Genomic DNA, 21,553 nt, shown 5'->3' with positions numbered 1-21,553 from the left:
GCCATACTGGGGACGGAACCCAGGGGCATTCTACCTCTGAGTTACACCCCAGCCCTATTTTTTATTCTTTACTTTGAAACAGGGTCTCACTGACTTGCAAATGGCCTCACTAAGTAGCTGAGGCTGGCCATGAATGAACCACGATCTTCCTGTCTCAGCCTCTCAAATGCTGGGATTCCAAGCGTGTGCCACCATGGCCAGCTAAGGAAAATCTTATTCTACATATACTTTACTTTTTTTTTTTTTTTTTGGCCATACTGGGGACGGAACCCAGGGGCATTCTACCTCTGAGTTACACCCCAGCCCTATTTTTTATTCTTTACTTTGAAACAGGGTCTCACTGACTTGCAAATGGCCTCACTAAGTAGCTGAGGCTGGCCATGAACCACGATCTTCCTGTCTCAGCCTCTCAAATGCTCAGGTTTGTGGTGAGCCTCAGCTACTTTGTGAGGCTCTATATAACTTTGTGAGACCCTGTTTTGAAATAAAGACTAAAAATAGGGCTGGGGGTTTAGCTTGGAGGTAGAATGGCCCCGGGTTCAACCACTAGAACCTCAAAACAAAACAAAAAACAAAACAAAAACAACCCCCCCTAAAAACCAACCAACCAAGCAAAACAACAACAACAAACAACCCCCCCAAAACCAAAAACCCCAAAACAAAACCCAAAAAAACCCCAAACCACCAGCATTTAATGCTCTTTGTATTCCTGGGATTGTCGTTCTGATTGGGATAAGATGGAATCTCAATGCAGTTTTGTTTTCTGTTTCCCTGGTTAAAGATGTTGAGTATTTTTCATACAATTGTTGGCCATTTATACTTCTTTTGAGAAATGTGTTGACTTCCTTTTTCTATTTGCTGAATGGGTTATTTTGAGTTAATTGTGTATTCTGGGTGTGAATCTTCAGTCAGAATAACTGGCAAACGTTTCCTCTCATTCTGGAGGCTCTGTCCTCACACTGTTAATTCCTTTTCTGTGCTGAAGTTTTTAATTTGATGCCGGTTCATTTATCAGTTCTTGATGTGATTTCCTGAGCTAGAGAAATCCGAGTCAGGAAGTCATTGCCTGGGGCAATGTGTGGAAGTACTTCCCCTGGGTTTTATTTTAGTAGTTGCAAAGTTTCTGTTCTTTTATCTATGTCTTTGATCCTATTCATATCATTTACCTCATGAACAGATTAATGAATGCTGAGGACATTCATTAAAACTTAACAATACTTCATGATAAATAGAATTAAAAATATCTCTTAGCAAACTAAGTGAAAATATTTACTTTAAAGTCTGTTTCTGTCCTCATCTTGCCATGATGATTATATTTAATCATGGTGAAATATTAGTAAATTTTTCAAAAGCCACCGACAGGTCAAGGCTGCCTGCTAATAGCCCTGCTGTTCAACACTATTCAGGAAGTCTTGCGTAATTAATTTATTAAGAGGAGGAGGGAGAGATGGAAGGGAAGGTTAAAGTGGGGAGGGGGCCTAAAGAACATGCTTGCAAAGGAAAAAATAAATCAAATTATTAGTATTGATAATTGTTATAATTTTTTTTTTTTTGCAGTACCAGGGAAGGAACCCAGGGGCATTTTACCTCCGAGCTACACTCCAGTCCTTATATTTTTAGTCTTTTTATTTTTGAAACAGGGTCTCACTGAGTTGCAAAGGGCCTTGCTAAGTAGCTGAGGCTGTCTGAGAACCGTGACCCTCCAGTCTCTGCCTTCTGGATGCTGGGATTACAAGTGTGCACCACCACGTTATCGTCATTTTGAATGAATAAAAGAATCCAGCAGCGTTGCTTGAAACAAGATCACTTTGAACAAATCAGGTCCATTTTCATACCAAATAACATCAACCAAGTATAATTTTTAAGAAGACAGGAGTATGAATAGTTTAAAAATCTATAAAGTACAGAAGCACCTATGTAACAAAAATTTTGCAAAGTGCTGGTAAAAATAAACCCTTACTGAAAGACGCAAAGGGTGACCTAAATAAACTGGGAGATACACTGTGTTCATGGTTGAGAAGGAGCAAGGTGGGGATGCATCTTTTCCTCTTCCTCTAAAAATCTATGCATTCAACTTGAATTCCAATAATAACCCAAAAAGATATTAGTGGAAACTAGAACGTTTGTTCTAAAAATTCTTGCAGAAGAATAAAACGTCAAGAATAGCTTAGGAAATTCTGACGGCCTACAGGACATTAGGGTTTACCTTCGTGCCACAGCAAGGCGGCCAGGGCAGTGAAGAACGGGGCTGGCTTCACGCCCGGCTCAGCGGAGCAGCCGGCCGAGCTACCTGGCGTGTTGCTTGTGAGGAGGTAGAAAGGAAATAGGCAGATAGGGAAAAGGCCTCGGTAGAAAAAAGTTAATTTCCTGAGTTTCCTGAGGGGCGACAAATACCTGAAATTCCAAAGGCTCAGAGATAGGAAGGCCAGAACTTCACAAAAGCCATCTGTTTACTAATCAACAAACCCAGGAGCCAGCACAGAGCAAGTGGACACTCCTACTGAATGAAAGGAGATGAGACCCTTCAAAGGACTTGCAAATACCCTATGCAAATCCTGAGAGCTGCTTCCCAGAATTCCCCAAAGTCACCCTAACCAAAAGTGGACTTGCAAGCGGGGTACAATGACCCTGGGGGATCAGCAAGGGGGACTTTCCCTCTCGGGACCCCCTCCCCTTTTGGGGAGCTGTTCTCTCTCTCGCAGGTCGTGTTGGCCCTGAGAGAAGGCAGAGTGTATCTGAGGGCACATGGCTCGGGCGACTCTCGAGTAGTTACTTAAAGGCCTCTGCTGGACATCAAGGCTGGCCAGGCCCCTAGGGGTGACCTGCACCTCTTTTCTGGCAGATCGCATGGACTCTGGGAGAAAGTAGTTTGCAACTGATGGGCACTTGGCTCGGGCGACACTCGGGTAGTGAAAGGGCAAAGTTTGATCACACCAGAGACCACCTTGTGGCCAAGAGATTTATTGGAGGGGCTGGTATGAAAGGAAGAGAGAGAGAGAGAGAGAAAGAGAGAAAGAGAGAGAGAGAGAGAGAGAGAGAGAGAGAGAGAGAGAGAGAGAGAGAGAGAAGAATCCGGGAAGAGAGAGAGCATGTGCTGGGATCAGGGTTATATAGGGGCTTGGGGTTACAGATTGGGGGCCAATAGGATAGGAGAAATGCTCTTTGAACTAATTGGCTAGAGTCTCATGGGAGGGGGTCGTGCGGCCAGGTAATTGGCTTGGGGTCAGTGGGGAATGTCCCTTTCACTGATTGGCCAAAGGCACCAGGAGGGGGCAGGTTTCCCAGGTAAGTGACCAGGTGCGGTCAGAGGGGGATGGTAGCTTAACTGGTCAGACCAGGGCCTTTCAGGACACTTAGCTTATGGGAGGGGGGATTTGAAATAAGAACCGAATTCATCTAACAGGTAGTGACCCTGAAGGCAAGCTACTGGACCCCGGAGTTCTGACTGCCCCTTTGGGGTGTTCGGCTATTTTTCTCTATTTCCTCTGGCAGATCGTGTGGACTCTGGAAGAAAGCAGCCTGCAACTGAAGGCAATTCGGCTTGGGCTACTCTCAAGTATTGTCCTGAAGGCAGCTGCTGGACCCAGAGTTCCAGACCCTTTGGGTGTGTTCAGGCACCCTTCCCCCCATTCCTTGTTACTTCCAATAAACCTTTTACTCCCCTTCCTGAGGTCTGCGGGTGTCATTCTTCGCTCACCATAGACAAGAACCCGGTAAGGAAACATCGAGTTCCTTCTTAGGAAACTCCGTTTCCTCTCGAGGAAACGCCGGGTTTCCTCTCAAGAAACCCCTGTTTCACTTGGACCTTGGGATCTGCTTCCCCATCTCATCTACCCACTTGCCATCTCCTCTTCGACTTGGATCTTGCCATAAGTCAGCGCCTTAGTTTCTAGGTGGTCACTTTACAGTTAACTCTCTCATTGACCTCTAGTTTCATTGAATTATGATAAGGGTATATTTCCCAAAAATCTCTACTCTGGGGAATTGATTTAGATTCTTCCTTGTGATAGATAAATGATCAATCAATCTTGGCAAAAGGATGGGAGGGAAGACTGTTGCTCTCTGCTCTGGGGTACCAAGTTATAAAGACACTTATTCATTTTAGCTACTTGGCTATGTAATTCAAATTTCCCATATCCTTTCTCTTCTCCTGGTCGACTCAGTCTGCCAAATACCGTCGTGTGTCACCTAATGATGGAGAGAATTCTGAGAAATGCATTGTTGGCAAATGCATCCTTGTGGGCCCACCACAGAGCATCCTTCCACAAATTTCGATGCTCTAGTGTGCCGTGCACCTAGGTTATATTAGACTCTAAAGGGACCACCATCAAGTACCAGGCAGTTGGCTGAAGTGTGGCTACGTGGTACGTGACTGTACCGAGAGTGTCCTAAAGCCCCTGTAGGGCAACTGATATTTGGTTCTTGCTCTTTCTGGGTCCATCATTGGTGTGCTTTACTTCGACATGGTCCTATGACTTGCTTTGGCGCCAAACATGAGCAGCTGTGTGTGTTTCTTTGGGCTTGTGAGTAAGTGCTTTCTGGTGACACGTGAGTGGAGGTGGTGTGTGTCAGTCCTAGGCTGGGGGCTTAGAAATCATGTAGATCTTCTCCACACTCAGTTTGACCTCTCAGTGGCTGGAACTCACAGAGGGCGGCCACACAGCTCCAGCAATGTGGTGGACACTGGCGCTTGGGATGGTGCAGAGAGGACTAGCTGGGCCATTTTCTCCAGAACTTCTGGGTAAGTATGAAACAAATGAGCAGGGCGTGGTGGCGGCATGCCTGCAATCCCAGTGCTTGCGAGACTGACATGGGAGGATGGCAGGTTTGAGACCAGCCTCAGCAACTTAGCAGGGCCCTCAGCAACTTAGTGAGACCCAGCTTCAAAATAAAAAATAGAGTCCTGCCACCGTCCTTTCTCGGCATATACATGCGTGAGAAACGCTTGTATTATCAGCAAAAAGCTTCATGGAAGCAAGCCCCGAGGAGGAAGCGGCATCTCTGGCAAAAATACTCCCTGCTCTTAGATTTCTATACTAATAAGCTCCAATGATGTAAAACAGGATCCCAAGAATTAGGACTGTGGAAGATGTTGAGTCAGTGAAAGATAGATTTTCTAGTAAAATGTCTGAGCCCTCAGACTTTCTCTGTATTGTTCCAGCTGTAATAAAGGGCAGTCAGAATTCAGGGGCTGCAAAATTCCTCTGGCCTTTCCGCAGCAGCAGGTCCTTTGATCTAAAGATTAGCACCCAGCACCTCTCTGCCAGCAGGGGAGACTACAAAAACAAATTTATACCTTTTTCCCCATTTCCCAAAGAAATGTAAAACTCTCTGGAATCTGGGCCACTTGTTTCCCTCTTAGAGATGCTAATAAGCTCTTTTCTAGCCTTGACTTAACAAAAGCCTACCATTTGTGACTCAGCAGCAGAACAGTAAAACACCCAAAAGTCTGCTTCAAGATTATGCATTAAAGAACAATGATAGAAATCCAGTCACCTGTGTTATAATGTTTTTGCTCTGTCTACTCACTGTAATATTAAGTATTGCCTTATAGGAGATGGCGGAGCAGACAGGACTGGACAAATCCTCACAACAGCCCTATGGATCTTGATAGGCAGAGGAGGGCCTGGACTAAGCCCTAGGGACAAAAGACTCTGAAAGGATTAAAGGAGATCCTAGAAGACTGAATTTCTCCAAAACGGACTTTGGGTGTAACCCCCACCTTTCTGGATTCCAGACCTTGCCCCCTAGGGCCAAGAAACCTGATTTCAATCACAAAAGCCAAGTGGGCTGACTGTAATTGCCGAGTCCCAGACGAATGAATCTTAAACTGTGACACCATGGATCTTCTTTTATCCTGTTTATCTTGTTTACACTTAATGCCTCACTATCGTTCTTTGGTGGGGATAAGGGTATAAGTACCAGTTATGAAAATTAAAACTCTGTCAGCTGCACAAGAGGCAGGTGTCTGTGTCGTTTCTTCAGATTCCTCTCTCCCAAGCCCCCGGGGACGAGACCCCACACTTATGGGGATTTGAAGGAGCTTTTACTTGCTAGGGGGAGGAATTGCTTAGGACTTAACCCCTGCAGAACCGTAACCGAAGCCTTTGCCCACCTTTCAGAGAATCTCTGTCCCGAGCGGACTCAGTGCCAGATTTATTGTGCCCAGTACTGAGCTAGCCGTCACAGAGTCCGGCGTGGTGGCGCACGCTTATAATCCCAGCATTTGGGAGGTTGAGACAGGAGGATCACGGTTTGCGGACAGCCTCAGCTACTTAGTGAGGCCTTTTGCAACTCAGTGAGACCCTGTCTTAAAATAAAGAATAGAGAATAGGTCTGGGGGTATAGCTCGGAGAGAGAATGCCCTGGGTTTCACCCCTGGTTTCAAAAATATATATAAAAAGAAATAAAAAAAGAAAGAAAGAGAGAGAGAGAGAAGGAGGTGAATGTTTGAACACTTTGAACTGTTTGAGTACCTTTGCTGGGCTCTGAAACCTGTCCACCGGAGAGCAAAGTCTGGACGAAGCCAACTCCCAGGTTCCCGGGGGAGGAAAGCAGAGCTGGGAGACCTGCTCACGCAGCACCTCCCTCTGCCATGGGCCCCCACGCCCCTGCAGAGTCAGCTTGTGACCCGGAAGTGAACTAGGGCCTGACTTGGTGGTGACCTTTTAATGGAGACAGCACAGTGGGGGTCACACTGTGGGGTCTTGGGGAGGGGCTGGCCTTTTCTGGCCTCCTCAGTAGTGGACACAGTAGAGCTGGATGCTTCCACTAATGCGGAGCTCCCGCAGCCGCTCCAAGGCCTGCTGGTCCAGGCTGATGGTCCCCAGCGCCTGCCCATTGAGCGCCAGCTTCAGCTCCCCCTCCTGGCACAGGAGCAGCACCTGACGAGAAGGGCTAGCATGGGTGGAGGCTTCCAGACAGACCTCCCTGGCCTACCTGACATGCCTCCCATCGAGACCCTCCAATCCCTTAGAGCACCCCAAAATGACCCAGAGAGGCGCAGCTGGTCACCAGTCTGCTGAGGCCTTTGACAAGTATCTTCCTGGCCCCTGGCCTCAGTTTACCTTTTCCATCTGGGATTGCTTCCTGTGGAGAAATAGTTCTCAACCCTGTCTGCTCACTGGAATCATTAAGGGGCTTCTTTTTTTTTTTTTAACACAGCTAATGCTTGGGGCTCCCTTTGCATTAATTATGCCTGGGTTTTGGGGGCACCAGAACTCTGGCATCAGAGCGGCGGGTTTGGGGCCAATGACTAGGTGTTCTCTGGCTGGGCTGGCTCTGGCTCCCCAGGCTGAAGATGTCTGCCCGGCCCACCCACCCTACAACATGCACCCTAGGGTCCCAGACCATCAGGGGACTTCAGCTCTGCCTCCTGCCTGGAGAGATATAGCTGCTTGGATCAGACTCACCTCGAAGAATCGCTGGGGATAAAAGAGGAAGGGGGCCAAGACCAGCTTCTTGCGTCCCCAGTGGGAGACCCAGGCCAGCGTTCTGTCCGCGAAGGAAGCCCGGAGTGTCACGGGAACCTGGGCAGCCACATCCCTCAGGCTCAGGGTGAAACTGCAGAAGGCCAGAGAAGAAGCTTGGCCTCCATTGCCCACAGGCTGCCACATTCCCCAAGGGAGCTGGGGAGAAGATCTGCAGATGCCAGGTGTTAAGTGCCCAGGACAGGCTGGGGCTGGACCCTCGGACGCAGGACAGCTTGGAGGAATGGAAAGAACGTGGATGACAGACCTGAGACCGAATTCCTGAGCCGCCAGCGACTGACCGGAGGACCCCCGCCGGGGTGAGGCATTACCCAGCCCCAGTCTCTGTTTCTCCTTCTAAGAGTGGGGATGATTATAATAACAGTAGTAGCTAACATTTATTGAGCACTATGTGCCAGGTATTGTCTTAAATATTTTGCAAAAATAGCTTAGCAGTTGGAGCCAGGCATGCGGAGTTCAACACCTCCTTTTGCTACTTTCTGGTCCTATGACCTTGAATGGTCACTTAGTCTCTCTGTGTCTCTTTCCTCATCTGTCCTGTAGGGATAATAACAGTATTGTAAATGTCTTGTGAGAGTGTTGTTAGCATAAAAAGAGTTAATATAGCTGGGCGTGGTGGCGCACGCTTATACTCCCAGCATTTGGGAGGCTGAGACAGGTGGATCACAGTTCATGGACAGGCAGCCTCGTTTACTTAGTGAGGCCTTTTGCAACTCACTGAGACCCTGTTTCAAAATAAAGAATAAAAAAATAAGGCTGAGGGTGTTGCTCAGAGGTAGAAAGCCTCAGGGTTCCATCCCCAGGACCACACACACAAAAAAGAGTTAATACATGTAAAATGTCTACTTAAAACATGCCTGGTATGTTAAAAAAAAACACTGAATATACCAATTGCTTTAAAAATATTATTGTAAGTAAGTTGGGCATTGTGGTACATGCTTGTAATCTCAATACTTGGGAGGCTGAGAGAGGAGAATCATGGGTTTGTGGCTAGCCTCAGCTACTTAGTGAGGCCCTCTGCAACCTAGTGAGACCCTGTTTCAAAATAAAGAATAAAAAATAGGGCTGAGGATGTAGCTTGGAGGTAGAATGCCCCTGGGTTCAATCCCAGGTGCTGCAAAAAAAAAAAGTATAATACAATATCTATCTCATAAAACCACACAATACATGTAGGAGACAGAAAAACAGATAGAGAAAGGAAGAAAACTAACAAGTCCCTGGCACACAGTAGGTGTTTTGCCGAAGGAAGGATTTGCCATTCCTTAATTCTCAACAAAGACCCGGGGCTGTGAGGCTGATCACTCTATTTAAACTGGTAAGGACAGGGAGTTAAAGACTTCTGCTCTTACTAGCAATGGCCGTGGGGCCTCTGGCTGGGCATTCATGACTCCAGATTTGGGGAGGGTCTTTCTACTGCCTGGCAGCTGCTTTTCAATAGGGCCCCTGGAATCTGCTCCCTTTCTTGGAAACTTTCGAAGTCCCTTTCTATGAAACATCAGCCCTGAGGCTGCCGCTGGCCCACCAAGTTGAGAGTGAGGGCCAGGATGCGGATGATGGGCAGAGTGGGGGGCGGGGTGATGCGCTGGGTGGGGTGGCTTCTCGGGATTCTGTGGCTCTAGAGGTAGGAGGCTTCTGAGTTTCCAGCTCTGGAAAGGAGGAGGCAAGGGCTTTAACACTGGGAAGGATGCAGGGGCGGACTGCATGGGGCTGCGGGTTCCACTGTGCCTGGGAGCTGGCCTGGCCCAGCCAAGCCTCCTCCCCCCAACTTCATCTTCCCACTGGCCTGAGAGCTCTTTGAGAACTCGGTGGCCCCTAACTACCCTCATCCGGCACAGCTCTAGTCTGGATAAAGGACTCCCTCTAGATGGCCAGAGAAACTCGGCTAAGGTCTTGGAGGTGCAGCTGTACTCCTTACTTAGTGCCAGGGAGGGGGAAGTTCTATGCAAGTGAGCCCAAGTCCTTCTGCTTCGGTGCCCTCTGTCCAGCTCAAGCTGCCAATTGAGGCAGAAAATAGCAGCAGATCAGCTGGACTCTAGGGAGGGCCTCTCTGGTCCACAGTGTTCTCTAAGTTTAAATGAATATCATGTTCAAAATCTGAGTTTATATTAATGAAGATTTTTAATTCTTTAAAAATACCCAAGAGAAAGCTGGGCATGGCGGCGCACGCTTGCAATCCCAGCATTTGGGAGGCGGAGACAGGAGGATCACGGTTTGAGGATAGCCTCAGCTACTTAGTGAGGCCCTCTGCAACTCAGTGAGACCCTGTTTCAAAATAAAGAATAAAAAATAGAGCTGGGGGTGTAGCTTGGAGGTAGAATGCCCCTGGGTTCCACTTCCAGGACTGCAAAAAACAAAACAAAACAAAACAAACCAACCCAGGAGATCTGGCATGATGGGGCTTAGGGCTGGCCTCTGGGGACTTATGCATTCATGACCCTTGAGAAAGCCATGTCACTAATAGCAAGAGTACAACTGAACCAGGAGATGAACTGGCCGCTCCCAGGCTCCCCCCAGGTTTGGGGGAGGAAGGTGTTTTTTTGACCATTGAGTACTATTTTTTTTTTTTTTTTTTTTTTTTTTTGCGGTACTGGGGATGGAACCCAGGGGCATTCTACCTTCAAGCTACAACCCCAGCCCTATTTTATTCTTTATTTGGAAACAGAGTCTCACTAAGTTCCAAAGGACCTCACTAAGTAGCTGAGGCTGGCCACGAACCCAGATCCTCCTGTCTCATCCTCCCAAATGCTGGGATTACAAGCTTGCGGCACCACGCCTGGCTCACTGAATACCTTTTCATGTTCCCCATCAGGCTGAGATGATTCTTCTCCTTTTTCTGATAGGGAAACTCGGGCTCAGAGAGGTATAGCGACTTGCCCAAGCGCACACAGTTTATAAGAGGCAAACCCAGAAAGCCAACCAGTCACGCCTGGCCTCGGAAGCCCATACGACCCGGTGAACTGTGCTTCACGCCTGCCTGGGTCCACATATGTGATCAGGAGTGTGCAGGGCAAAGGTTTAGTGGGGTCAGTGATTTAAAAACCAAAACAAGGCTGGGAAAACGCAGGGTGCTGCTCCCTCCCTCTCCCCCTGCCTCTCTGAGGTAATTCTGATACCATGCGCTCTGTGGAACACTAACTGTGTGCCAGGTACTGCTCTAAGAACCACCCTGAAGCTGGCATTATTATTACCCCCTTTACAGCAAAGGAAACTGAGGCACGGAAAAACCATCAAATTCAATGCATTTCCTCAAGGTAGGCAGGCGGGCAGCAGGCAGGTGAGCAGGTTGGCCCTTGTCTAAATGGATTTGCGGTGCAGCTGTGGGTTTGAGCGCCCCCTGGAGGAGAATCCAGGCAGCACCCGCTCAGTAATAGCATCCTGCCAAATCTTGGCTTCCAAGTACCAGCTGCCAGTCAGTCCTCCTCTCAGGGGCAGTATGGTTATTTCCTAAACCAAACACTGGCACTGTGGGAGGCCATACCCACTCCTGGGGATACAGATGTGCCTGCGAGTGCCTCTTCCTGGAGCCAAGGCTAGTGGGCCTGACCAGAGAGAGGCCCCAGTAGAGAAGATGATCCTTCCTGCAGGTGGGGCTGCTGGTCCCAATCCCAGCCGGACTTTTATCTCTTTCTGCTCCTCTGCTTTCTCATCTCTAGGAAGGGGATTACGTGGTGGGGCTGAGAGATTACAAGGTGCCAAATTTAGTTGTATACTTACTCCTTTGGCTTTTGTAAAACCAGTCCCCGGACTATGATGACTTGTCCAGGCCAGAGACCCCGGGGAAGAGCACGTGAGCAGGGCACCTCCTAGGGAAACACGGGGGTGACTCAGAAGGTGGGCAGGAAGGGCCTCTGCCTCCAGGAACAGCTTCCCCGGCTATGCTCGGGGGGCAGGGGGAGCTCTGAGGCAGAGTTTCTGCCGTGGGCGTGCAGCCAGGAACACAGCTCTGCTTATTTATTAAACACCTACTGCAGGCCTCTCTAAAGCTTTTCCTCCAGGCCGGGCTCAGCGCCCTGGCATCCGAGCCTCCCGTGCTTCTCTTAGGGCTGTGCTCTCAACTGTAATGACCGTTCAGTGGCTTGTCCCTCCACCACCTGGTGGAGGGCTCGGACTGGCTTGCCCTTAGAGCCTGACACGGGGTCCAGCACAGACATCATTCAATATTTATTTGCAGAACTAATGGAGAAAAGGTAAAATGAAGCTGGAGTTTCAGCTTGCAGCCGCCTGGCCCACCCGCAGCCTGCAGTTTTCCTGGGGCAGAGGGCATTTCCCACTACAGGGAGCTCCTCAGACTCTGCTCATGAGGGAACGGAGGAGGGACCACATGAGGACAGGGGGCCTGAGGAGGGAGTGTCACTCACCAGCCTGGAGCTCTGCAGCACGAAGGGCTGTCAGGAAAGAGAGAGGAGGAGGCACAAGGTGGCTACTGGGGTCCGCCGGGGGGGAGGGGAGCCCCTTGCTACTGTTCCTACACACTGGGGATATTGGAGTCTGCAGCAGGTGAGCTCTTGGAATTCTACTGGGATCCTCTTGAATCCAGAGGCCCACCAGCCCTGGAGCCACGGGGAAGATCAGTGACTTGGATCCGATCTCACACCTTGGTGGATCCGATCTCACACCTTGGTGGATCCGATCTCACAACTTGGGTAAGTTCCTGGGCCTCATCTCCCCTCTGTCCTGCGAGGCCCACCCCAGCCAGCCTCAGCCACCTTGCAGGGTTGCTCTCAGGATCAAAAGCGCCCACTGAAAGGCATCTCCTGACAGGGATTGTGGCCCCTGGCCCCCTGCGACACCCAGCCCATCCCCACCCGTCGTCTGAGCTGGCTCTGGAGAAGGGCTGGGAAAGCCAAATCCAGGCTCCCTCGGGGGCTAGAGGGAGCAGGGCGGGACGGGGCAGCCGGGCCTTGTGCAGTGTGAGCAGCAGGTCATGCAGGAGGCGGAGGGAGGAGCGGCTGGACCTGTCAGTGTGGCTCTGTCTAGCCCTGTCCATCCACAAGCTCCAGCCTTGCTCCCAAGAGACTTACGTGTCCAACGGGGTACTCACTGCTGCCCTCCACAAATGGCTGTTCAGAAAGAGAGGAAACAGGGAATCCAGGACCACTCAAGAGCCGTTTAGTTGCCCCTCTGCTTGCCCCCACACAACTGGTCACTGGGGCCTTTCTGGTGTTTTGAACCTACTGTCTCCTAGGCCCCATCTCAGAATGGGAATCTGCTAGCAGGTCCTAGAGATCTGCATTTTGGAAAAATTCACTGGGGGAATGATACAACGATACAGCCAGCAGGTGACATCATTAAATCACCAGGGCTGCAATCTCATCAGTGGATACATCCCTTGTGATGGATTTATTGTGTGGCAACCTAAGTAGGTGGGTGTGGCTGGAGGAGGTGGTCCCTGGGGGTGTGGGCTTGGGGACTGTGTTTGTGTCCTTGAATTCCTTTGTTCTCTCTTGCTTCTGGCCTCTGTGATGTTAGAACAAAGCCCTCTCCCTCTCTCTCTCTCTGGTCCCACCACCATGCCTTGAGCTTCGTTGATATAACCTGGCCTAAAATGGACTGAACCCCTGAAATCTCCAGAAGTGTGACAAAATAACCCTTCCTGTAAGATGTGGTGGTCAGGTATTTTGGATTATAGCATTGAGAATGCTGACCAAAATATTTTCTCTTTCCCTCACCTCAGCCATGTGGGACACCTCTGTGGAAACCTTCCCTCTGGAGTACTGCTGGTGTACGGGCCTCCCCTCTCTCTCTCAGTCTGGGGCGGGTGTGGGTGAGTAAATGCTGGGCTGGGCCCTTCCGGGTACGGGGGAAGTCAGAGGCCACCACTTCTCAGGCCTTGACCCCGAGGAAACTTACACTGATGTTCAGGAACCCAACGGCCTTCACATAGATGTCACCAAATATACCCAGGGTGTCCACCCGGGACAGCGGGAGCCGGTAGCGGTAGTGGAGAAAGTGCTGTCCATTCACACTCACCTGGAGAGGTAGACAGAGCCTGGCTCAACAGCAGGGAAAGTTCACCGGTTCATAAGCATGTCCGAGGCATTGGCTAGCACATCTACCCGGCTTTGTCCTCATCTGGCGCCACACCAACTCTGTGAGGTAGGACTGCTTCCCAGAGGAGCTGAAGAGACCTTCCTAAGGTTGCAGATGGCAGAGCTGGCGACTTCAGCGCTCCCCTCCGCCCCTGGGAAGCACCTCCCCTTCTCAGCAAACTTGCAGCATCACTTCAACCCCATGCACAGCTGATAAAACTGAGTGAGGCTCACGGGGCTAGGTGGTAACACGTATCTCTCAGCTCCTCTCTCCCCAGCTGCCTGGAGCCGCCTGTCATCCTTCTAGCAGAAGTTCCTAGCAGAGGTCAAAGCCTGGGGTCAAGTCCCTGCTTCCTGTCCCCTGCCGCCTCAGTTATAAGATGAGGATAGTTATAACTGAGGCAGGTTGCAGGGGGCATACAGTGGGCTGATGGATTTGAAGAGCTTAGGGGGCTGGGGGTGCAGCTCGGTGGTAGAGCCCTTGCCTCGCACATACACAACGCTGGGTTTGAGCCCATCTTCAAGGTAAATGCCTTAGCCTGGTGCCTCCCCTCCAGCAGGTGCTCTCCAATTGCTTTCCTTGGCTCTGGCGGTGGAGCCCTCTCCAAAGCCAGGCACCTAGAGTTTCCCTGCTGCTGGAACCAGGGTTGGCGGCTCCTTGCTTCTCTCCCTGCAACGCGGTGAGGTGGGGAATTGGCGGAGGGACGGATGGATGGAAGGAAACACGTTCTAGGTCACCTGATGTTCCTCCCACTCACCTTCACCTCCTCGCTCCCAAAGAGGAAGAGGATGAGGAAGCTGGCCCCTCTCTGCAGGGCCAGGCCGGGCCACCGCACCTCCCGTTGCCAGTGTCCACCGCGCAGGGTGTTACAGATGACGTGGGGCTTGGTGGTGTGGAAGCGAGGGTTGAAGTGAACGGCGATATCTGGCCGGGGACACAGGCTGCAGCCACACTGGAAGTCCACCTGAAACCTGATGGGCTGTTAGGCTCCACAAGTACCATACTGCTCAGAGACCTGCAGAGGCCCCAGGACAGGGAGGAGCCTCGGGCGATGGCTCTGAAGCCGGGTTTCAGCACCCCCTCACCTGTGAGCCTTCAGAGGGACCACCCCCTGCAGCATGACCATCTTGCCTGCGTGCAGACCACCAAAAATTGTTGTGACATAAGGAACCACCTGGGCGAGGGGAGAAACCCGGGCATGCAGGTCAGAGAAAGGGCCAAGGGACCCCTCTGTCTGGAGAGGGGCAGGGAAGAAAAGATAACTCAACTTTCCTCAGAAAATATCTTCAGAGGGAAAAATCACTTTTCTCAGAAACACTCTTCCACCTGTTCTTTTTTGGACCAATATATATCAAAGCTACATCATATATCAAAGCCCAATTCAACTCCCCGGCCCCCCCTGGAGGGGGGACCAGCTCGTTCTCCCCAGCTCCTAGGGTTCAACAGGCTGCTGTGTCTCCACGGAGGATGCCGTTCACTGGGCGCCACCCGGATCCCTTGAAGCCTGGTATTGGGGCTCCTTGAGGACTGGGTAAAGGCTGGAGTCTGGGAACTTGGAGGCAGGCAGAGTGAGTGAGCTGGCCACTGAGAGCTAACCCCAATGGGGACCCTGGAAAGATGCCTGACAATGGCCCCGCCACATTCCTGGGCCCGTCTTTCCCACACAGACGCTGCAGGGCCTTCCCAAAATGCACCACGCATGCCGGGCGTGGTGGCGCACACTTGTAATCCCCGCGCTTGGGAGGCGGGACAGGAGGATCGTGCTGGTTCGGAGTCAGCCGCGCTGGCTTAAGAGACCCTGTTTCCAAATAAAATATGAAATAGGTCTGGGAGTGTAGCCCGGAGGTAGAAGAGTTGGTTTCCAGGAACTCCAGTACAAGAAAAAAGAAAAAGCTCCATGCACTTTTCCACCTCCCTCGCCATTTCTAGGACGGTTCCTCTGCTCTTCCTATTTCCTGAAGCCCTCTCCCAGCATCTCCATGTGTTGCCTGGGTTATTCCGTCCCTCCCCTGAGCTCCCAGAGCGTGTTGCCTGCATGGCAAGCTTGGCCTTTGTCCCCGATGTAGAGAGACTGGCTAGTTTGCCCTGGGTGACCACAGCCTCTCAAAAGCAGAAGCCTTCAGTAGGCTCAGTGCCCAATCTGGCCCAGCATGAGCTCTGCAGATACACTTGCAGGAGTGGGATCAGAACATGGGTATACTTGGCAGCATCACAGAGCTGTCTTTAAGTCTCCACCTAGAAAGAGCTGAGAGTCCCCACTGCCTTCTAGACGGCAGCTCCCAACCTGTGAAGCAAGTAGCCCTGGGACCTGGGTGGCTGCTTCAGGCACCGGAGGCCAGGACCCGACCTGTCCTAGCAGGGCTAGGACCCCACCTGTCCTAGCAGGGCTCAGCAGTTCAGTGGCTTCCGTTTTCCAGGCTCCCGGCAGGCTGTGTAATTAACTGAGCAGATGCATGCCTCCTGGGAGGAGAGGGCTAAGCCAGGGAAAGTGATAATTAGTACTCATTAGTGGCGATGTCTGCCGGGAGCCCAGGCTTCTGTGAAGCACTGCCTGGCTTCCAAGTCTCCTGGGCACTGGACAGCAGGAAGAAAAGATGAACCCATCTCTGATTGGAAGGTTCCCGGGACTGTCACTCCCCTGCTGGAGATGAGGCTGTCCTTCGCAGTAATCAGTGTCTCCCTCGATGATCCTCCTCCCTTGCCCCTCCGAGCCACGCATCCCAGGTGGGGCACGGCCCTGGCTCTCCAATTATAACACGTAAGAACTCAGGTCTTGTAAAATGCAGGGACCCTGGCAGCCCAGCTGTCCTTAATGCCGAGGTGGGAATTAGAACCCTGAGCGGGAGTGAAGCAGGGCCCAACCCGAGGTCCTCTCCACCCCTCCACCCAGGGTGAGTCTGAGCTCAGCGGGAGAGGGGGAGGGGAGGGGAGGGCGCCGAGATCTAGGAGGTTCCGGTTTAGGGCGGCTGCTCACCGGGTGGAAGACTGGCGGCTGCAGGATGAAGCTGTCAGGAATCGGGTCCAGCTTTTCTCCCGGCGACATGACTGATTCCCGTAGCCCTGCTCCCCGGGGGCTGATTCACCCTGGCCAGCCAGGGTCCTCAGCACCTGGGCCGGCCCTTCCAGCTGTTAAGTCTCACCTGCGCCCTGCTGGGTCCTAATGCCGCCTGGAGCGGACCTGGGAGGGCAGCCGTGCACCTGCGGGGCCACAGCAGGCCAGTCCGGGTGGTGCTCGCAGGGCCCCAGCTAACCAATTAGCTGGCCCCTTTGGGTCTGAAGCAATCAGTCTGGCAGATAACAGCGAGGGGCTGGCTGACTCCGTGGGGCCCCGCGAGGGCTTGTGCTTCCCGGCCCCCAGAGCCCCCCTCCCCCAGGTCAGAGGAAGGGGTGGCGGTACACGTGTGCAGGTTCCAGGAGAAGCCCCACCCCCCGCTTCCTGGACGGCCTGGCGCGGCCCGCGCCAACATTCCCCTCTGCACCCCACGAAACAGCCCAGTCTCTTACCCTTGTTTCTCTGCCCCTTTCCCTACTACAGTTCCCAGAGGCTGCGTTTCAGCATCAGTGGGAAATGCCAAGGCCAGCTGGGATTACAGTGGAGTGAGAAAGGTCAGGAGAGGAGGGGCCCCTTGGGCTCAGAAGGCCGAGGGACCGTGGGTGCACCCGAAGGAGGGGACCTGGCCTCTTGCTCAGCCTCTGGCCAGCAATGCCCGCAGCCTCTCCTCTCAGCCTCCTCTGGCTCATCCGTATTGAGAAGGTGACCAAGCAGGTCTCACAGGAGGCCTGCGTCTGAGAGTGGGCCCAGATGGCCGTGTTTTATGAAGAGTCCTTCCAGTTCTGGTTCAAATTTGAGTAAGGCTTTCTTCAGATTACCTGGACCATTCAATCGTGAAGAAGTGAATTATGTCACAGGCAGAACAATGGATGGAACCAGGCACTATAACTTGGAGTAGAGTAAGTGAGACTCAGAGAAATCTGCTTTCCCTCCTACGTGGAGGCTGGAGGGCACCTGAGGAGGAAGGGCCGGAGGTTACTGGGGAGTGAAATTGGTTAAAAAAAAAAAAATATATATATATATATATATATATATATATATATATATATATGTATGTATGTATATATATTGGTGGTACTGAGGTTCCTGGAAGCCCTTCTACCTCCGGGTTACACTCCCAGATCTATTGTATATTTTTATTTGGAAACAGGGTCACCTAAGCCAGCCTGCACGGCTGGCTTTGAACCTGCGCAATCCTCCTGTCTCCGCCTCCCAAGCACGGGGATTACAAGCCCTGTCTCCGCCTCCCAAGCACGGGGATTACAAGCGTGCGCCACCACGCCCGGCCTTAAACTATATTTTTATATACATGCAAATACGGCTCAATAAGAGGGCAGCCCACTCCACACACACACACACACACACACACACACACACACACACACACACCAGCCAGACATATGGCCCAAATTCTCAACTTTAGCCTGAGTTGGGGGAGGTCCCTGGAGCTGAGCATGGTGTCCGACTTGGCAGCAGGCAACTCCTGGTAGGACCAGGCTGGGTGAAGGGTGAAGTGCATGGGGAAAGAGGAAGCGGCTCCTGGAATGTAGGCGAGAGTGCGGGAGGGTCCCGGGGACGAGGTGTTGGGACCAGCTATTCGATCTGTGCTCCTCTGCAGCATCAGCAACAACTGGAAATTTGTCAGAAATGCAAATTTTGAGGCTCCACCCCAGACTGAACGGAGCAGGCTCTCTGGGGGTGAGGCCCTGGAGCCCAGGAGCCTGCTTGTTAGCTTGCCTTCCAGGCGACTCTGTTGAGTACTCATGTTTGAGACGCTCTGACTCGAGTCATAACTGAAAGGCCTCTGGGTGGCCAGCTGAGGAGCTTGTTCAGATTTGCTGTGGAGGTGGAGCTGGGTGGCAGAGGTGAAATCCCACCAGAGTGTGTTCAGGAAGAGTCATCTGTACGCAGTGGGAGGAGAAACCAAACCTGGAGAGGCCAGTTGAGCAGAGACATGGACCCTGCGGGAATCAGACCTGGGTCCCAGTCCTCTCCCCAGCACTGTAGATCTTGTGGCCTGAGGCCAGGGCGCCCTTTCCCCCACCCAGACTCAGTTCTTCCTGCTAAGAAAGGAGAAAGCATTCCTTCCTAAGGCTGCTGTAACAAAAGAACAGAGTAGTTGTCTGAACAGAATTCCCCTTCCTTCCCTCCTTTCTTCCTTCCTTTTGCCACTGAACGACACTCCCAGTCCCTGATTTAAGAAAACTATTTTCAGTCTGTGCTTGGTTGACACATGCTGAACCTGCAAATATGGAGGGCTATCTGTCTGTATAAACAAGTAGAATTGACTAAGCATGATTATCAAGAGACCCTGTTTCAAAATAAAGAATGAAAAATAGGGCTGGGAGTGTAGCTTAGAGGTAGAATGCCCCTGGGTTCAATCCCCAGTACTGCAAAAAGCACACACACACACACACACACACACACACACACACACACACACACACATCCTACAAAACAGTAAGAAGACCCAGGAAAAAATGGGCAAAAGACATGCATTTTTTAGGAAGGAGAAATCTAAATGGCTGGTAAATATATGTAAAGGTTTCAACTTTATAAGTGACCAGAACTCTGCAAATTAAAACTTGAGTAAAATGCTGTTTTATGTCCACTCACCTGGAAAAAGTAAGAATTGTGATAGTACTGAGTCTTGATGAAGATGTAAAGAATAATTCCAACACACTGTTGCTAGAAGGAAAACTGGTGCCACCAATTGAAAGCTGCACACTGGCATACCCTCCTTAGGCATGAAACCTCAGGGAATCCAGTTGTTTTCAATCCCAAATCAGAAAACCAATGAACCAAATCCACCAACTAACCCAGTGACCTTATCAGTAAATCATGGCGTAGGTGCAAAGTGGACTCTCACACAGCAGTGAGAGTGAATTCCAGTTCTCCATAGCAGCATGCATGCACCCCCAAAATGACCCTGAAAGAGCAGCCTGGCACAGAGAACACAGCACGGTACCGCTTGTCTTAGCCTTCATGGTGTGCTCTCACAAAATACCTGATAAACAAGAGATGTGTCCCCTGCCGTCCCGAGGCTGGGCAGGCCTTCTGTGCAGCAGGTTCAGGGAGTGGTGAGGGGTCTTATGAGGGAGGGCCGCCCTCCTGGTGCACAGCCGGCCACCTCTGCACGGTGGAGGGGGCCCTCTCTTTGCTTGCAGGACATTAATCTCATGCATGAGGGGCCCGCTCTCCTGACCGGATTTCTTCCCAAAGACCTCACCTTCTAATGCCATCTCCTTTGGAGGTTGGGATTTATGTCTATGAATTTTGGGAGGTCACAAATATCCAGAGCATACACTATTAAAAAAAAAAAAATAAAGTTTCAAATATGCAAACCGGAACAGTGTATTAGAGGTGCAAAGAAGGGGCTTAAAAGCCAAACAGAAGGGGCAAGCAAGGTCAGGCACAGAGGGAGGTGCCCACCTACTCCGGAAGGTGGGGCGGGAGGATGGCAGCCTGAGCAGTACAGCAGAACTTTGTCTCAAACAGACGAAAACCATGGACACCACAGACACCGAAGTCAGGACAGGGAAGCAGGGAAGTGGGGCGGGGAGGGACACGGGGGGGGGGGGCTGCCAGGCGCATTTCAGTTCTTAAGGAGGATGGAGTACTCATGGGTATGGAATTTTATGATCCTATAACAACATGGATTCCACGTGTTTTGTAGCAGATTATATACAGCATCGCATATTTATTTTTAATTGTATTTGTAACATAAAGAGCCTCTGAACGCGAGCTTTTGAGAGCCTCTGGGCTGACTCCAGCGTGCCTCCCTAACCTGTCCTCAGGCTCCCCTCGGTCACCAGCTAAACTATCACCCCTGCGCCGGCTGCGCGCCCGCCGTTTGTGCGCCCTCCCGCGGCGCCCCGCCCCTCGCAGGCCCCCGCCCCTCGCCTGCCCCGCCCCGTCCACAGCCCCGCCCCTCGCCCCGCGGCGCCCCGCCCCTCGCCTGCCCCGCCCTCGTCCACAGCCCCGCCCCTCGCCTGCCCCGCCCTCGTCCACAGCCCCGCCCCTCGCCTGCCCCGCCCTCGTCCACAGCCCCGCCCCTCGCCCCGCCCCGCCCTCGTCCACAGCCCCGCCCCTCGCCTGCCCCGCCCCTCGCCTGCCCCGCCCTCGTCCACAGCCCCGCCCCTAGCCCCGCCCCGCGGCTCGGAGCTGGCCTGGCGCGGTCCCTGCCAGGCTGGGGCGGCCGCCGCAGCGCCATGGGCCTGAGCCCGGCCGCGAGGGGGAGGAGCGGGCGGCGCCTCGGCGGGCCCCCTCGGCCGCGCCCCAAGCCCGCCGCGAGAGCCGCCGGTACCCGGCCCGGACGCCCGGCCGCGCCGCGCTCAGGTCCGCCCCGGGAGGAGGCCCGGCCGCAGGGCCGCTTCGCTTCCGAGGTCCTTCTAGACCTTGGTCGATTATGTTAATACCCGGTAACCGTCTCCAGTCCGTGTCCAGATGACCACTTGTTACTGAATCGGAGTGAACCGAGCACCCAAAGACTCCCGACGACGACGTCGTCGTCGTCGTAGTCCTCCTCATCCCCTTTCTCCTCTTCCTCCTCCCCCTTCTCTTCCTCTTCCTCTCCCTCTTCCTCCTCCCCCTTCTCTTCCTCTTCCTCTCCCTCCTCTCCCTCTTCCTCCTCCCCTTTCTCCTCCTCTTCCTTCTCCCCCTTCTCTTCCTCTTCCTCCTCCTCTTCTTCCTCCTCCTCTCCCTCCTCTTCCTCCTCCCCCTCCTCTTCCTCCTTCCTTTCCTCCTTCTCCCCTTCCTCCTCTTCCCCTCCTCCCTCTCCTCCCCCTCTTCTCCCTCTTTCCCCTCCTCTCCTTCCTCCCCCTTCCTCCTCCTCCTCCTCCTCTCCTTTTCATTCTCCTCTTCCTCCTTTTTGTATTGGGGATCAAACCTAAGGCCCTTCTACCTCTGATCTACACCTCCAGCCCTATTTTATTTTTATTTTGAAACAGGGTCTCACCAAGTTGCTGAGGGGCTCGCTATG

The 21,553-nt window shown here is 52.2% G+C and overlaps 1 protein-coding gene across 3 annotated transcripts; it reads right to left on the bottom strand.

Annotated features, from left to right (window-relative positions):
• Nucleotides 1-6,737: 6,737 nt before the first annotated feature.
• On the bottom strand, nt 6,738-16,563 carry LGALS12 (galectin 12; the record flags this gene model as incomplete). Of its 3 annotated transcripts, XM_080697328.1 has the most annotated exons (9): nt 6,738-6,884; nt 7,413-7,563; nt 11,205-11,293; nt 11,849-11,875; nt 12,512-12,550; nt 13,341-13,460; nt 14,278-14,491; nt 14,606-14,694; nt 16,495-16,563. In XM_080697328.1, 9 exons carry the CDS (start codon nt 16,561-16,563, stop codon nt 6,738-6,740), a joined length of 945 nt encoding a protein of 314 aa, XP_080553454.1. The 3 variants fall into 3 exon arrangements, with proteins under 3 accessions (XP_080553454.1, XP_080553455.1, XP_080553456.1); XM_080697329.1 differs by lacking the exon at nt 11,849-11,875; XM_080697330.1 differs by lacking the exon at nt 12,512-12,550.
• Between the last annotated feature and the right edge of the window lie 4,990 nt (nt 16,564-21,553).

This window comes from Muscardinus avellanarius (assembly GCF_963383645.1).
Source record: "Muscardinus avellanarius genome assembly, chromosome: 1".
Classification (NCBI taxonomy): Eukaryota; Metazoa; Chordata; class Mammalia; order Rodentia; family Gliridae; genus Muscardinus; species Muscardinus avellanarius.
Note: the sequence above shows the minus strand (reverse complement) of the source record. Positions and strands in the feature narration are given on the sequence as shown.